Source organism: Branchiostoma belcheri, unplaced genomic scaffold (genome assembly GCF_001625305.1).
Source record: "Branchiostoma belcheri isolate BF01 breed outbred unplaced genomic scaffold, Haploidv18h27 scaffold53, whole genome shotgun sequence".
NCBI lineage: Eukaryota > Metazoa > Chordata > Leptocardii > Amphioxiformes > Branchiostomatidae > Branchiostoma > Branchiostoma belcheri.
Genome location: NW_017804165.1, coordinates 2,266,173 through 2,281,000, shown reverse-complemented (window position 1 = coordinate 2,281,000; position 14,828 = coordinate 2,266,173). Strand labels below are relative to the sequence as shown.

The 14,828-nt window shown below is 39.2% G+C and overlaps 2 protein-coding genes across 2 annotated transcripts in view; one reads left to right on the top strand and one right to left on the bottom strand.

Annotated features, from left to right (window-relative positions):
• Window positions 1–365: 365 nt before the first annotated feature.
• On the top strand, window positions 366–6,095 carry LOC109480897. The gene is made up of 17 exons (XM_019783233.1): window positions 366–441; window positions 1,066–1,233; window positions 1,432–1,524; window positions 1,700–1,832; window positions 2,199–2,251; window positions 2,385–2,459; window positions 2,627–2,712; window positions 2,901–2,945; window positions 3,095–3,206; window positions 3,394–3,516; window positions 3,754–3,846; window positions 3,942–4,074; window positions 4,677–4,723; window positions 4,884–4,958; window positions 5,133–5,218; window positions 5,400–5,444; window positions 5,630–6,095. Exons 1-17 carry the CDS (start codon window positions 377–379, stop codon window positions 5,749–5,751), a joined length of 1,554 nt encoding a protein of 517 aa, XP_019638792.1. The 5' UTR covers window positions 366–376; the 3' UTR covers window positions 5,752–6,095.
• A 410-nt stretch (window positions 6,096–6,505) lies between these two features.
• Window positions 6,506–14,828, bottom strand: part of LOC109480884 (lipoxygenase homology domain-containing protein 1-like) — a 71,527-nt gene continuing 63,204 nt past the window's right edge. Inside the window, exons 62-76 of the mRNA XM_019783213.1 lie at window positions 14,313–14,445; window positions 13,680–13,834; window positions 13,390–13,468; window positions 13,006–13,084; window positions 12,737–12,873; window positions 12,285–12,445; window positions 12,071–12,157; window positions 11,692–11,824; window positions 11,258–11,412; window positions 10,868–11,019; window positions 10,232–10,442; window positions 9,899–9,977; window positions 9,484–9,562; window positions 9,210–9,265; window positions 6,506–8,906 (exon numbers count right to left, since the gene is read on the bottom strand). Coding sequence (XP_019638772.1) covers window positions 8,725–8,906; window positions 9,210–9,265; window positions 9,484–9,562; window positions 9,899–9,977; window positions 10,232–10,442; window positions 10,868–11,019; window positions 11,258–11,412; window positions 11,692–11,824; window positions 12,071–12,157; window positions 12,285–12,445; window positions 12,737–12,873; window positions 13,006–13,084; window positions 13,390–13,468; window positions 13,680–13,834; window positions 14,313–14,445 — 1,878 coding nt within the window. The 3' untranslated portion in view covers window positions 6,506–8,724. The remainder of the gene's footprint in view (window positions 8,907–9,209; window positions 9,266–9,483; window positions 9,563–9,898; window positions 9,978–10,231; window positions 10,443–10,867; window positions 11,020–11,257; window positions 11,413–11,691; window positions 11,825–12,070; window positions 12,158–12,284; window positions 12,446–12,736; window positions 12,874–13,005; window positions 13,085–13,389; window positions 13,469–13,679; window positions 13,835–14,312; window positions 14,446–14,828) is intronic.

The following is a 14,828-nucleotide window of genomic DNA, read 5'->3' as shown; positions in this document are numbered from 1 at the left end:
GTTAATCTCACGCAAGGTGTTTAGCACCTGAGGGTGGAGACCATTCACTTGAATCGGCCGCCAGCATCAGCAGATTATGATATTGTCGCTAGGTGTCGTTTTTAAGTCTTTAATTTGCACTTTATCGTTTAATTGGTACTTTATGATTTTATTCATCTTTGAATTGATATTCTATGCGTTATTACAGACCATTTGCAACAATTCCCCATTCGTGATTTTTCTTTGGGGTCGATTTAGGAAATTTCTGGGATTTCGAATCTGTATTTGAATCAGCTGCTATGCTCGGTTTAGTCCCGAATCGGCGGCTGAAAGGGCGGCTACGAATCGGCGGCCCAATCGGCGGCCTACTTCAGGTTGGTAGTTTGCCGGAAGTTTGATGTCTTGGACCTTGATTGCAAGGCCGTGTCTCTTATTATTTTCTTCCCGGACCATAACCCGAAGGTAAATGAACGTATTCGTAAGTTATAAGCAAACCCTGAGGAAATCCTGTACTGCCATGGGACACATTTATTATTATCATTTGTGCAACACAAGTGCTAACAGTTCAATGATCTTTATAATTTGACTCAACAAGTACCAGGGACTATAATTTGTATATATATATGTTAACTGTTACATGTATGATCAGTTGTCATGTCAACATGACTATCTGCGATACGCAATACTATATGATATGATATGAATTTTTATGATATGATATGATTGATACACAATGATACTCCATGATAACGTTAACGGGGGGTGCCCTAATTCCGAGCTACTATATGTTCCATGCAAACGCACAGACCTTTGGTAATAGTTTATCTGACCAAAAACCCGCGCAACATTAGATATAATATTGACAGATAAAGATCACAACGATTAAAGCTGCACAGCTGTGTATTTCACTTGAGTGTAGCGCCTTGCACCCAAGCGTAATGGCTCACGAAACGCACGGCAGTTTTTTGGTCATTTTGCCGGTGGAACGTTCTATCGCAACAGGGGTGCCCTAATTCCGACCTAGTGTTTAACACAGGTCGATCTGAGAAGAGAGTTTTGATGATAATATGATATCTTTACCCACAGGTTGACCAGTCCTGGTCAGACGTCCTTGTCATTGGTGCCACAGTTTCCAGTCCAGTCATCAGTTAACTTCAGAGGCATCAGTACTGCTAACGTCAGTATGTCCCCAGAGGACTGGGATGCACGATGGACAGAAGGGCGGATCGGCTTCCATAAGGCCGAGGTCAACACGTAAGTATTAGACTTCCCCTCTTTCATAACATGGTTCATGTACTACAAGTACTACATTCTGACTAAGTACTAGCAAGAAATGTACTTTTCTTCAATGAATGATCAGTTAAAGATGTTATGGTTTTCTAATGATAACTGTTATGACAATGAATTTTATTTAAAATTAACATTCTCACACGTTATGTGTACTGTCTGCAGGTGCCTTCAGAAGTATGTGGATGACATGACTCGCAGGAGACAGAAAGTCAAGGTGTTGGTACCTCTGTGTGGGAAGTCGGTGGACATAAAATGGTGAGTGTACCTCAGATCAGCCACTCCCTATTGGAATGAGCTGGACATTGCGATTGGAGAATATTGTTGTGGTCGATGATATACTTAATGGTGCTGAGTCTTCCATCAGCCAGCCTTACAATACAGTTACATCATTTACCAGCCACCTGAATTTTCTGTGATTATCACCACTCAGGCTGGCTGACCAGGGTCATACAGTGGTTGGAGTGGAGTGCTCCTTACAGGCAGTGGAAGCATTCTTCCAGGAGAGCGGCCTCACCCCGACCATCCGTGATGTACCCAACCTTAAGGGAGGAAAGCTCTTCCAGGTGCAACTTCCAGCTGTTTAAGATTTTTAGTTGGGTCTCTTTTGATGTTAGGGCTATCCTTTGTTGTTAGGGTTTGGGGTTGTCAATTTTTAATCTGCTAATAATCAATGGTGAATTATCTTTGATTTTGAAGAATGTTTTTCCTATGATGGTTTATAAATGTCTGACTATGTGGCTTGTACATTGTATATGCCTCGAATGTTGCTCAGTATTACTTGTAAGAGTCTAATGCAGCGAAATAAAATCTACTTTGTGTACTTTTCTAATAATTGATTAGCTCCAGTTATAACTCTAGAAGTATTATGAGCTATATAAGCTGAGTATGAGCTATATACATATAAGCTGAGGTTGTACTTTTCTTTCCAGAGCCAAGATGGAAAAGTTTCTCTGTATGTATGTGACTTCTACGACTTTTCTAGGTGAGATGTATTTTATACCTGCTGATAATTATGGATGTCTTAGAAGGTTATTTTCTTGCCTGGAAGGATTACAACTCTTGTGTTTTTTTTACTGGTCATATATTTTTTCTCACCCATTCAAATGTTAACTCAGGGATGTAGAAGGAGACTTTGATGCAGTGTGGGACAGAGGCTCTTTTGTTGCCATCAACTCAACAGACAGGAAAAGGTAGGAAAAAAACTATAGTACCCATAGCAGATATATGTGCTATTTTCCAGTGATTTCAGTCTTTAGCATTATAAACATCATTTTTAACCGTAGAAATAAAGCTTCACTTTACATCGATGTCCTAACTTGTAATTAGAGGGCTCTATCCATTTTTATCCATGGTACAGGTATGTAGACCTGATCCTGTCTCTTATGAAGCTGAGTGGATGCTGCCTTCTCGTTACACTGGAGTATGATCAAAGCAAACATGCTCGTAAGTAATTTATGACACACTATCAAATTGTGTAGGAATTCATACCATATGTCTTTAGAAAAAGTGTTTCCATGTTCCACATTTATTACAACTTAGGACAAGTACAGTACATGCTATGCCAAAAATTACCCTGTGTTCGTTTGTTTTGCATTGTACTTCAGGTTCATCCTGAGTTTTTCTTTCTACAGCTCCTCCTCACAGCATCCCACCATCTGATGTGCAAGACAGCTATGGTAGGTCTCACCATGCAGTTTTGGGTGTTAGATGTTTACTTCTGCAACTCTTAGCAAAGTTAGGATACTAAGGATAGTTTGTAATTTCATTGTCAAATTTGTCACCAGATATGCCTGAGGCTGAAACCTTGAGCCATCTCTCCTAACAGGTGCTAAATGTGATGTGCGCCTCCTGGAGTCAGTTGATGGTTTGACAGAGAGGCACAGGACGGGCTGGGGACTGAGCTCCCTTCTTGAACACTCCTACCTCATCACACCAAAGTAGGCACGGATTTATTTATTTACAATTGTGTGTCAGAATTTTCATCATTGTTTATGTTGATGTTGTGGGACGTATGGTTCTAGTTTGTTGGGTTATAGCTTGTGACTTCTGAATTCTTGCCATGGCTTGTGTCCTGTACATGTGTCTCTACATTCTAAAGTGTTCCTCGCTGATTTTTCCCCACAGACTACCTGAGGGACAAACTGTCAACAAATACGGAGAGGTGGAGAACTTGCTGGTGACTCCTGAGGACTGGGAGGTTCGATGGGGCAAAGGTCACACTGGGTTCCACAAGTCTGAAGTTTGTGGGTAAGGAGAACAGTCCAGTACACTGTCACACTGTTGATACACATGTACTTAAAAGATTCTATAGCTAAGAATGAACCACTTCCAAGTAGACAAGCAACAGCATGTACATGTACATGTACATGTACATGTAAGTCTGCTATCATTTTCCCAGCATATAACCCATGCACAGCAATATATCTATACATGTATATACATATATAGATATACACTTAAATAGATCCAATTCATATTTTGCAGTTCTCTTCAAAAGTACATAGCAGATATGACAGGAGGGAGGTCAGAGGTCAGGGTTCTGGTGCCCCTGTGTGGAAAGACATTGGACATGAAATGGTGAGACAAGCGTGTTTGGTAGTTTGTTATTTCTTATTGATAATGGTTACTATAAACAGACAGGTCTGTACAACCCTGGTTTGTGACTGTTGCAGGCTTGTTGACCAGGGACACACGGTTGTTGGTGTGGAGTTTGCCAAACAGCCTGTTGAAGAACTCTTCCAGGAGAACAACATGACTCCAACTGTTAGTGATGTCCCAGGGATGCCAAATGGAAAGCTCTACCAGGTAACAGATCATGCTTTCAATCAGCAAACAGTCCAGTTTGTTGTATAGAATGATATCACTAGATTTATATTTCCTAAACCTCATCTGTATATAGTTTTTTTTTGCTTTGGTACAAATTTTTTATGTATTATAGTGTATATGAGGGTTTGTATATACTGCTTGTCCTGCCTATTGTAACTTTTTTTTGTTCTGTATGCAAACTCTTTCAATTCAGGGATTATAATAATAATAGTTTATTGACAACAATCCTTGTACATGGCAGCGTTTAAACCGCTGAATTGCGTACACAGGTTTAAAAACAATTAAACAATAAGGTGGGCTAAACAAACAAAGGACATTGACAAACTAGGTACAAACAACTTAAACAAATACTAGCTGTACGCAGTTATAAATTAGATATATAAGTGATTAAAAACAATATTGGTCCGGTACTGGGAGATTTCAACCTAGGTCTGCTTGTTCCTGGATTTTCATCCCTGCTGCAACGTTTGCTTTTTGGTGTTGAAATAAATAAATAAATGACAAATATACATAAAAATAACAGTACTTACTTTTTGCAATAAAGGGTTCAATACAAATCTTAAGTTTTTTTCCTGTTTCAGAGTGGAAAGCTGTCTGTCTATTGCTGTGACTTTTTTGATTTCACAAGGTAGGATTTTTACTGTTTCTTTCTTGTTCAGTCATAGATGTTTATTGTAATTTGAAAATTCTCTGATTTTTCAAAGAAAAATGGACAAAAAAATGAAATTGTACAGGTCAAAATCCTTCCTCACCCAAGCAATCTTGCATCTTTTTATTTGTGTGTACAGTGAAGTAGCAGGACAGTTTGATGCTGTGTGGGACAGGGCTTCACTCATAGCTATCAATACAGCAGACAGGGAGAGGTAGGTACTATACTATGTACGTTATCAGTATTATTAAATAATCAGAATGTGGACTTTCCAACTTCAGTAAGATTTAAGAAAATTTAGAAAACTAATGGGTAGGTTTTCATTGTTAGAAATGACATGATTGAACAGAATCAGTAATGAAGGTGACCTATCTGTACCCTGCCACAGATATGCTGCTTCTATAACTTCTCTCCTGAAGTGTGATGGACACTACTTGCTGGAGACTTTGGAGTATGACCAGACTAAGATGAATGGTAAGTACAATATGTAACATATGTGAATTTAACCTGTCATGGGTAGAAGCTGCATGCTGCTGCAGTTAATCTAGTGTCCACTATTTTGATGCACTGCAACTAGTATGAAATGAAGGTTCAATGATTTTACAATTACTAGTACAAATGTAGTATGCCTCACAATGTTATGTTGATGTTGCAGGACCTCCATACACCGTTCCTGGACAAGTAGTAGAACAGTTGTATGGTGAGTATGGGTTAGGCTGTATTTTTGTACAGAAAAGCACTGGAATCCTGCTTGAAATTCTATGGATTTAAAGTATTTGAACCAATTTTCCAACAGTCAATAAAAATGAGACTTGCTAGTAGATTCACTAACCGTCTTGTCCCTTTGATGTTGCGTAGTGTATGACACAATTTCCTTGCCTGTAGGTGCCAAGTGGGACATCCGACATCTGGAGACAGGAGATGGCATGACAGCCAATGCCAGGAAGTGGGGTCTTCAGTGGATGACCAAAAATGTCCAACTTCTCAGTCTCAAACCTTTAAGTTAGTAATCCTGAAGGGGATCATCATAGGATATAATCTACCTCGCTTGGGTGTAATTTTATGGTGCAATCTCGTGTTAATTGTACAAACGTGTCATGGTGTATTTCCACTTCTCATGCAATATGTGATTGAAGCTGTTATTTTATGACACTTGTGCTGGTAGAATTGAGGTGTAGTTAGTTAGTTAACATGCTTTGTGAATGAAACTTTTCAATAGTAAATAGAGTCAATACATCATTCTTCCTGTTACAGAGAAGTGAAACTTTATTCAAAAGTGTTGCTCAAAGCACAAGTACTCGACAGGTCCAATCATGCACAGATACAAAAATATATCCCAAAATGACAACTATATTGCAACATCTCCCTTCATCACTCTTGTATATACTCTTTCATACAGTTCTCTCTCAGTGTACCTATGGTACACACCTTAAATATCTATACTACATAGATAACATTCTATTTCAAACCTTCTTAGTATGACACCAGCAACATCACTGTTTCAAAACCAACTTGGTTTCACTGTCAGACCTTCAAATACTCTTCACAGAATCACCAAATTTTACAAACATATATTAATGGACCAATATATCAACAAAATATTTGAATGTATGTAAGTGTTAGTAACTTACAATAAGTATACTCATACATAAAACAACATGACAAGTTGGATGAGGTAATTACATGTTATACATGATTGATATGTGCCATTTGGTTGTGTTGCAAGAAAATGAACATGAAAATATCAACTCTTAGGAATACATACCTTTGTATTTTAGTCACAAGAAAGAAGGCAACACAACACATCATATCAGAGAATATTGCAACCACTTAGTTCTTGTGAATTTGTTAATAGTAGCATTACAACACTGTTGACAAACGTTTTGTGACTTGTCTTTAGCACAAGTTGAACAGCTGTAGCAGGGCAATATGGAAATAGCCATCTACATGATTGTACAGTCATGTATACTGCAAATGCTTTGACTACCATTTAGTGGATGGAGTGTGTGTCTCTAACTGATCACAAACCAAAAAACAATGACAGGTTCTAGAAATCAAAGGCACACACTGCCAAAGGCAACACTGGTTAAAGCACTATACAGGTCCATATGAAGAGATACACAGAGATGAAGGGCAGGCTGAAGACAGCTAGCATCTCAATCTGACTTCAGGTGATTTGATCTTGAGAACCTCAACAGTCAAATGATACTAATTATAAGTCTTCTGCTCTGTTTCATTTTCAAGGTTGCAAAATCTGAGGAGTTGCAAAGAGATCTGAGAACCAAGTCTGAAGAATGAAAGAGAAAGTGTCATAAAAATAAACTCAAATTTTAAGAAATAAGTTGAAATGCTTAAAGCCATCTCTCTTGGTCCACTATAACCAGGCATGACGATTAGAGAACACTTAGTATGATTTTAACAGTGAATCGTTATATGATTTGAGGTGCAATTCTTGTCTCTACATTTCCACATCAGCCATGACATACTGCACAGCAACACTATTACAGAATATCATAAATTCTAAAACAGCATATGACATGTACAACCATTACTTTATCAGTAGACATAGTTACAGCTATGATCAATCCCCTGCTTTCCGTTAGATTTACTTTTCTCTCCTTGATATTCAAAATGCTTCAATGAGGCTTATGGAAAATTAATTAAGTTGTTTTTTCTCTTTTGCTACATAAGATAGACTTTTAAGTTAGTTTCTACTCTTCATTCATTCACAGAAATAAACATGACAAGTTCCAAAGTGTATTTTGTGTTAGTAATTTCTGTAAACAACTTTCAAAATCTTCCATGCCAGATGTAGTCAGAGTTGATATACATATACTCAGCATTTGGGAAAGGAGCAAATGAACACAATATTTTGTGGATCCCCTAGTTTACCCAAAGTGCATTATGCACTGTACAAGATCAGTTTCTCCTCCTATGAAAGGCCAGGTTAATGCTCCATTTTTGGTCATGTTGGCAATAGTCCACTGTTTTCTTAACAAGACAGCAGCTGTATGATGTAGCTAAGTGATGCAAGCATTGCAGAAGTTTAGCCATGTGATAATCTCTGTCATCATATATTAGTTAGCAGCTATGACATGTATTTTTGCATTGTCTGCCAACAGAGAAGTGGTGAGTATCGTACTACCAGTAGTATCCATAAGTTATATAGCTCTTGAGAGGTACCTATATGTAGGACAGATATTTTTCTACTTATGCACTGGCAAAGGCAAGAACAAAGCATAATTAATATACACAAACAGACAACAGAGATGACACAATTCATGAGGACTGCACAATGAGGACTTACACATAGTTGAGGTGAACAATTCTTATATAGTTACAATGAACAATATTTCTTTTGTTACTACATACATATATTACAGACTATACACATCTAAGGCCAACCACAGACACAATGACCACATCACGTTGGACACTATCTTACATGACTATTTACTGTGGTGGTGGCCATGGCACATCCTGGCTACTCGGTCCCCTTCCCAACGTGATAGATTTCATGCCAGAACTTTTCAGTGGCTGCAGGAGCTACAAATGTACAGGGATAGAAGGAAGGTCACCACATTGGGTCTATGGCTTTTCCTATGTCAACAACTGGCTAACATTTTACACAGTATTACAAACATTATATAACGTAACTAAAACAGGAAACTGGTATACGTACTTGGAATGCCAAGATAAACAAATTTGATGCATATTCAAACTTAAAAAACATATTCAAAATGTTACAATACTGTGAAACTTTCTTTAAGAACTAAATTTCAAACCTGTACAAAATATACTTTATAATGAATATATAAATTTAATAAAATCATCCATACAGCTGTGCACCTTCATATTGAACATAAAGCAGCTTTTAAATGAAGTAAAAGCATACTTGATTGTTCTGCACACATACAATAAGTACACTATACAATACACAGGGTAGATCTTGGGTACAAAGTTTGTCAGCAAACTTTACTCTAAGCCGCAGGTTCACTCTGCTCTGGTCGACCATCATCATTGGGATTCTTACTTTTCTGTTTGCCAGGCTGGTCGCTGGCATTGGCATTTTCATCTTCTTTCTTATCATCACCAGCAGCAGTGTTGTCTGGTGGGCTGTCTGCTTCCCCGTCTGTGGCAGCATCATTTCTGTTTTTGTAACCTGACAAACGACAGATACATTAAGTCAAAAAGTCCAGAATGTCTGCAATTCCTATACAACATACTGTCACACTCACTCACTCACTCACACTCACTATCGGTCAGTTTATTGTCTGTTGTAGTTGACATTATTTCCTTGATATACATGTACGAGTATAGCAATGGAAGGCATTCACTTATTCTGGTGGTAACTACGAAATAGTTGACAGGTCACTCTAAGAGCATAAATGTTTTCTTTTTCAATGAAAACTTACAATGTAGTGATGAAACAAATACATAAACTCTATGTAGACATACACTGTACCTTCTTCCACCAGCTCTCTTTCTGTCTTCCCATCGTCTTCATCTTCATCCAACCACCTGTATGCAAGAAAACAAAAATACACCAGAGTCAGGTGTATAATAATAAACCTGGCAGTAGCAGTTGGCAGTACTGTTGCTAATCACTCAAGGCTATGCACGAGTCAGTTAGTCTGAAGTCCAACTTCAAAGTTGAAAAAAATTCTTGCTTCTATGAAAGAAACTGAGAATGTGAACTACAGGAATGTTTGTGAAACCACCTTCTTGGTGAAACTGACCTGTCACACTGGAACACAAACTCCTCATCTGTAGCCTCAGATTCTTTGATGATCACCTTATCTAAGTACCAGCCAGACCCTGGAAGGATAGGAGGGGAATACATTAAGCATTTGTAGAAAATCACACCCTTCTAAAGTCTATTTAATTCATTAGAACCATATTATATCATCATACAAATGCCAAAACAAATAAGATCTAATGTACAAGACGTATTACTATAGAAGCAATCTTACAATTATAATAACATTGAAATCTTTGAATCACATGCAGAAGTAGACAGATCATAAGTCATGAAAAGTTATTGTTTGCTTTGCTATATCTCACTGATGGACCTGGTGATTAACTTAAGATGTGCTATAATAATTGTGCAATAATTGTGAAATACAAGGAATGGGGAAAATATGGGTAACTCACCCCTTCCTTTCCCATCATGCCCTATCACAATCCTCTCAGGGATTCCCACCGGCAGGGTTTCAACTTGGAACGTATCAACCTGAAAGGAAACGGTTGGTTAAGATTAATTGACACCAACATTTTCTATTCTAATGAAATAAAGAATGAATTTCTCTTCTTATATCTGAGAGGTAAATCACGAGAGAGATAAACTAAAGGAATTTCTCGTTAGAAGAATCAAGAGTCACTCTAACTTAAACATAAAGGTGTAAAACAAAACATTTCATTCCTTTACTAGTTACATATAGCCATAATTTACAAACACCCTGCCAGATAGAAACATTGATGACTCACCCCTCCAGATTCAAACTTGTTGTGATCTTCCATGTTGTTGATGAGCTGGAGCCTTGTTGAGGCCCCGTTGCTTCCATAGATGACCATGTGCACTGTGGAGTCAGTGCCTGCACCAAACTTGTCTCCAGTGTACACCTTGACTATGTAGTCCTGCTTCTCTACAGGCAGCTCTCTCTCCAACTGTCCTTCACCTCTGTCTTTGGACAGCCAACTTCATTGGAAAGTGGTAAAAACAAAAAGCATTTAATTTCATTTTTGTGCGTACCTCTAAGATAAGCAAATTTAACTGTAACTTGAAAATGACTACAGACAGTGTTTAGCCAAACTAACACGATCCAACTTTTAGCACCTGTATATAAATTCTGAACATGTTGGACAGAAATGATAGAACTGTGCGACAGGGTACGATATGTATAATTTTCAATATATCCTTTATTGTACAGATTAAACATTCCTAAACCTAGAAGCCAGTACAGTATGGTACAGTACTATTTTTTACCATATCTTTGTGCAAGGTAGAAATGTAAGCTATCACCACTTCAGCACCAAGGACAGAGACAGGGCAACAATGATGTTTTTCTCTTGCTGAGTTTGCAAAGTTAGTAAAAGATGTGAGAGTATCAACAGTAACTGTACCTGTTACAGATGAACTGGAAACTTTCCTTACTGGACGGCGACTCCTTGATGATCACCTTATCCAGGTACCAGTCTGATCTGGAGCCGTCATGGCCGATCACTATCTTAGTCAGGTCAGACAAGGACACAGCCTCCACCTCAAACAGGTCCACCTGGAACATGGCACATGGCTCAACATTTAAAAACATAATATGCAAAATACTAAATAGATAGTGCTTCTTAATGTCATTAACAGATGGGTCTGATATACAGGGATGACATATTATAAAGTTTCAAGTCAGATACATGTATCTACTATACAGAACCATGTACTTCTGAGGCACAAGTCTGCTGTTCTTGGACAGAATATTCCTGAGCCAATTTCACAGCTTTGTGTCTGTCTGCACTTACCATTCCTCTCTGGAACGGTGTGTGATCGTTGAGTTTGTTGACCAGCTGTCTCTTCCCAGTGTCCCCTCTTGTGCCATACATCGTTATGTAGACCTGAGAGTCTGTAGCTGCCTCCTCCAGGTCACCAGTGCGCACACCAACCTGGTACTTGTGAACTGGTGTGAAGCAGAGGAGCTCAATTATTAAGATATATTTGTGCCAGAACATTTTCCAAAAAATGAAATGTGTTTTTTACGAAAAAGAAGTGTATTACTAAGCAATCACTTCAGCACCAAGGACAGGTATTGTAAAGTGAAATGCTACATACAGGGGTGAAAGTTATGTTTTACTATTTCTGACTTTGCGGAGAGAAAGGTATAAGATATGAGAATGCTGCTTTACTAGTGCCACAAACTTGAACGTCAATCGTACTCAATGGCTAGGGATGTCTGTACCTGGTAGTGTTTCCTCCCCCTCTCGTACAGCGGGCAGTTCACGGCAGGTCTGTCCATCGTCCTGGTTGGTGGCCAGCCAGCGCTCACAGGTGAACACCAGGGTCTCACCTGAGCTGGGGTGGGACAGTTCCACCTGGGACAGAACACAATACATGTCAACAAGAGACATAACACAACACTAAGAAATTAGTATGGAAATAACCTTTTAGTATAAGTAACTATCAATGGTCGTATTTGTGATGACTTTCAAATTGCAAGGGTAAGACATCCCCATTACATGGTGACACATGATATTCTTTGGTCACAGATATAATTCTATTTCCACAGTCCAGCCATGACAGCTAACAGAACAATATTATCATAATCCGCTGTTCTGTACCTTGTCCACTTTCCAGCCTGGGTCTGTTCCACTGTTGTCCTGCTCCAACCTGATCTTGTAGATCTTCCCAACATCTCCAACTTTCACCTGGGAACAAGGGTACAACAGCTTTAGCAAGATGTAACTTTTCTGCAAAATGCACTTTATCTTCAGTCACAAATGTTTTAGAAAGGAAATCCGCTTTTGTGTTACTTCTACAAGAATGCACACTTACATCAAACTCATCTATTTTCCCTCTCTCGAAGAAGCCGCTCTGTCCGACGCCCAGCTGCAGGGGTCCTGAGTTCCCCTGGTCCCCGTACACAGTCAGGCTGACCTGGGCATCTGTGCCTGCATTCACATCCTCACTGGTCATCACACGCACCGTCCAGTCATCTGGGGGGAAACAATAAATATATCTTAAGAGTCAGTTGAAGTCATGAAGTTCAATGTCATTCACGCCTGGCCATATATGAACCAAAACAGAAGTCATATGAAAACATAAAAGAGAGTGCAATTTCCTTTTGACTTCTCAGTACATGTAATATGGTCCTTTTTGTTACATTCCATTTTTTTAAATTATTTTTGGATTGTTACAATGGCCAACATCTCCAAACTTTCATCAACAATGATTTCTCAAAATCATCTATTCTACAATATATTGGCAGTTTACAAAATTTACTGCACCTTTTCTGTTGTCTGTGGTCTCCTGTGGTGGAGGTGTGGGCTGGGCGTGGTCAGGAGACTTGGCAGAGGGCGAGTTGTCATCCTGAACCAGCAGTTCTCGCTCTATTAATTTGTCATCTTCATTTTCATCCAGCCACCTGTACAACACAAAAACTCACACTCTCATCTTACGTAAAACAGATACCCAAATCTATCATTTCATCTTTATTAGAAAATTGAAACATGTGATATACATGTATTAAGCAGAATAAAATCATATCTTTTTGTACCTGTTACATGGGAAGGTGTACTTCTTGTCTGCACCTGGAGACTCTTTGATGACCACCTTGTCCAGATGCCAGCCTGATCCTATTGACAGGATAGAATATTTGTGACACAGCCCTGTAAACTATGATCTCTAAATACAAAGTAACTTGTCAGATATGATCACAGTTAGGCCTTGGATACCTCACACTAAGGCTACAGATAGCTATGCAATCACAGTTACATTGGATATCTCACACCAGGGCTATAGCTAGGTATAGTGTCAATCTTTCACAAGACTGTGAAGTTGACTTGAAGTTAGCTGGAGAGGCTAATAATGGAGCATGTTCTTCATGACTTGACTTTGGGACATGCTAGATTCTCAGGATACTGAAGTGAGAAATACTGACCCAGTCCATGTCCATCATGGCCGATGACAACCTTCTGTAGCTCGCCGAGGGACACAGCCTCCACTTCAAACAGATCCATCTGCAACACAAACAGCAAAACTGTCAATATAAAGGCACAATCTCAACACTGCTAAATCAGTAATAAGATAGAAAGGTTGAGGTATATGTCATGTAAAATTGAAGTGAAAGACTGAAATTACTTTACTGTAGAAATTACTGAAATGACATAAACATTTGTTACAAGGAATAGTGTTGATGCAGCAGTAAAATGATTGACACATGTCACTCACCTGTCCCTGCTCAAACTTCATGTCATTGTTCTGTGACCTGACCAGCTCTCTCTTCCCTGTGTCTCCTCTCTGCCCATATATGGTGATGTAGACGTTGGAGTCTGTCCCTGCGCTGAACTGGTCAGTGGTGTGGACCTCCAACTGGTACTTCAGCACTGTGGACAGGGACAGGGATAGTTCCATTAGGGTCAAAGTTTACCAAATGTTCCTTCTCATACGCTGTCTTATACTGCAGCCTTTTGTACCATCAGGTACCTAGCTTCTCTACAGATGGAAGACCAAAATTTTGCATGAAATGTTGAAAGCTTTTTATTGTGTCAAATGAGACCACAAACTACCATCCAATGTAATAATTCAAAATCTAACAGGATGTCGAATTCTGCTTATTCTTTCAAGTCCAGTTAAATGAAAAACGGTAGGACTGAGGCTTTTAGAACGCAGCAGAGGGTAAGCTGAAGAAGCATACATTATTTCAGGGGATGAATTTCCTTATTGTAAGCTAATAACATGTACAAGTAAACAACAGAGCTGCTTATACCGTTCGTAGAAAACTTGTTACGAAGATTTTTAACAGTTCAGGTTGTTGACTGGTGTGTAAAAGTTCCAGCCTTGCCACCATCTGTGTGACCTTACCAGGAAGTGTGTCCTCCCCAGGCCAGACCGTGGGGATCTCCATCCACACATCCCCATTACTAGAGTCTGTGGCCAGCCAACGTTTGGGCTGTGAGCTGAACTCTGCCAGGGTGTGCATGTCCTTCAGACGGATCTGGGGAGTCGGCAGGAGCAAGATGAAGTCAAAGTTTGTTTACCCTAACCAGAATACTTCTTCTTCTTCTTCTTCTTCTTGCGTACTCTCTAACCACCCCTACTGGGGTATCACTGAGAGGGGGGGGGTGCGACGGACTATGGCTGCGCGGCCAGAAGCCCGGCCTTGAAGGCCTCCACTGTCTGGGCTTTTACAAGCTGGCCCGGTAACTTGTTCCACTCATTTATCGTTCTTGGAAAAAAAGAAAATCTAAAACAGTCTGTTTTGGCAGGTATTGCTTGATACTTATATTCATGACTTCCTCTGGTACGCCTATGGGCAGGTTTGAGGTATTGTTCCATTTGGATATTAATATGTCCATGAGTAATTTTATACAAAGATAT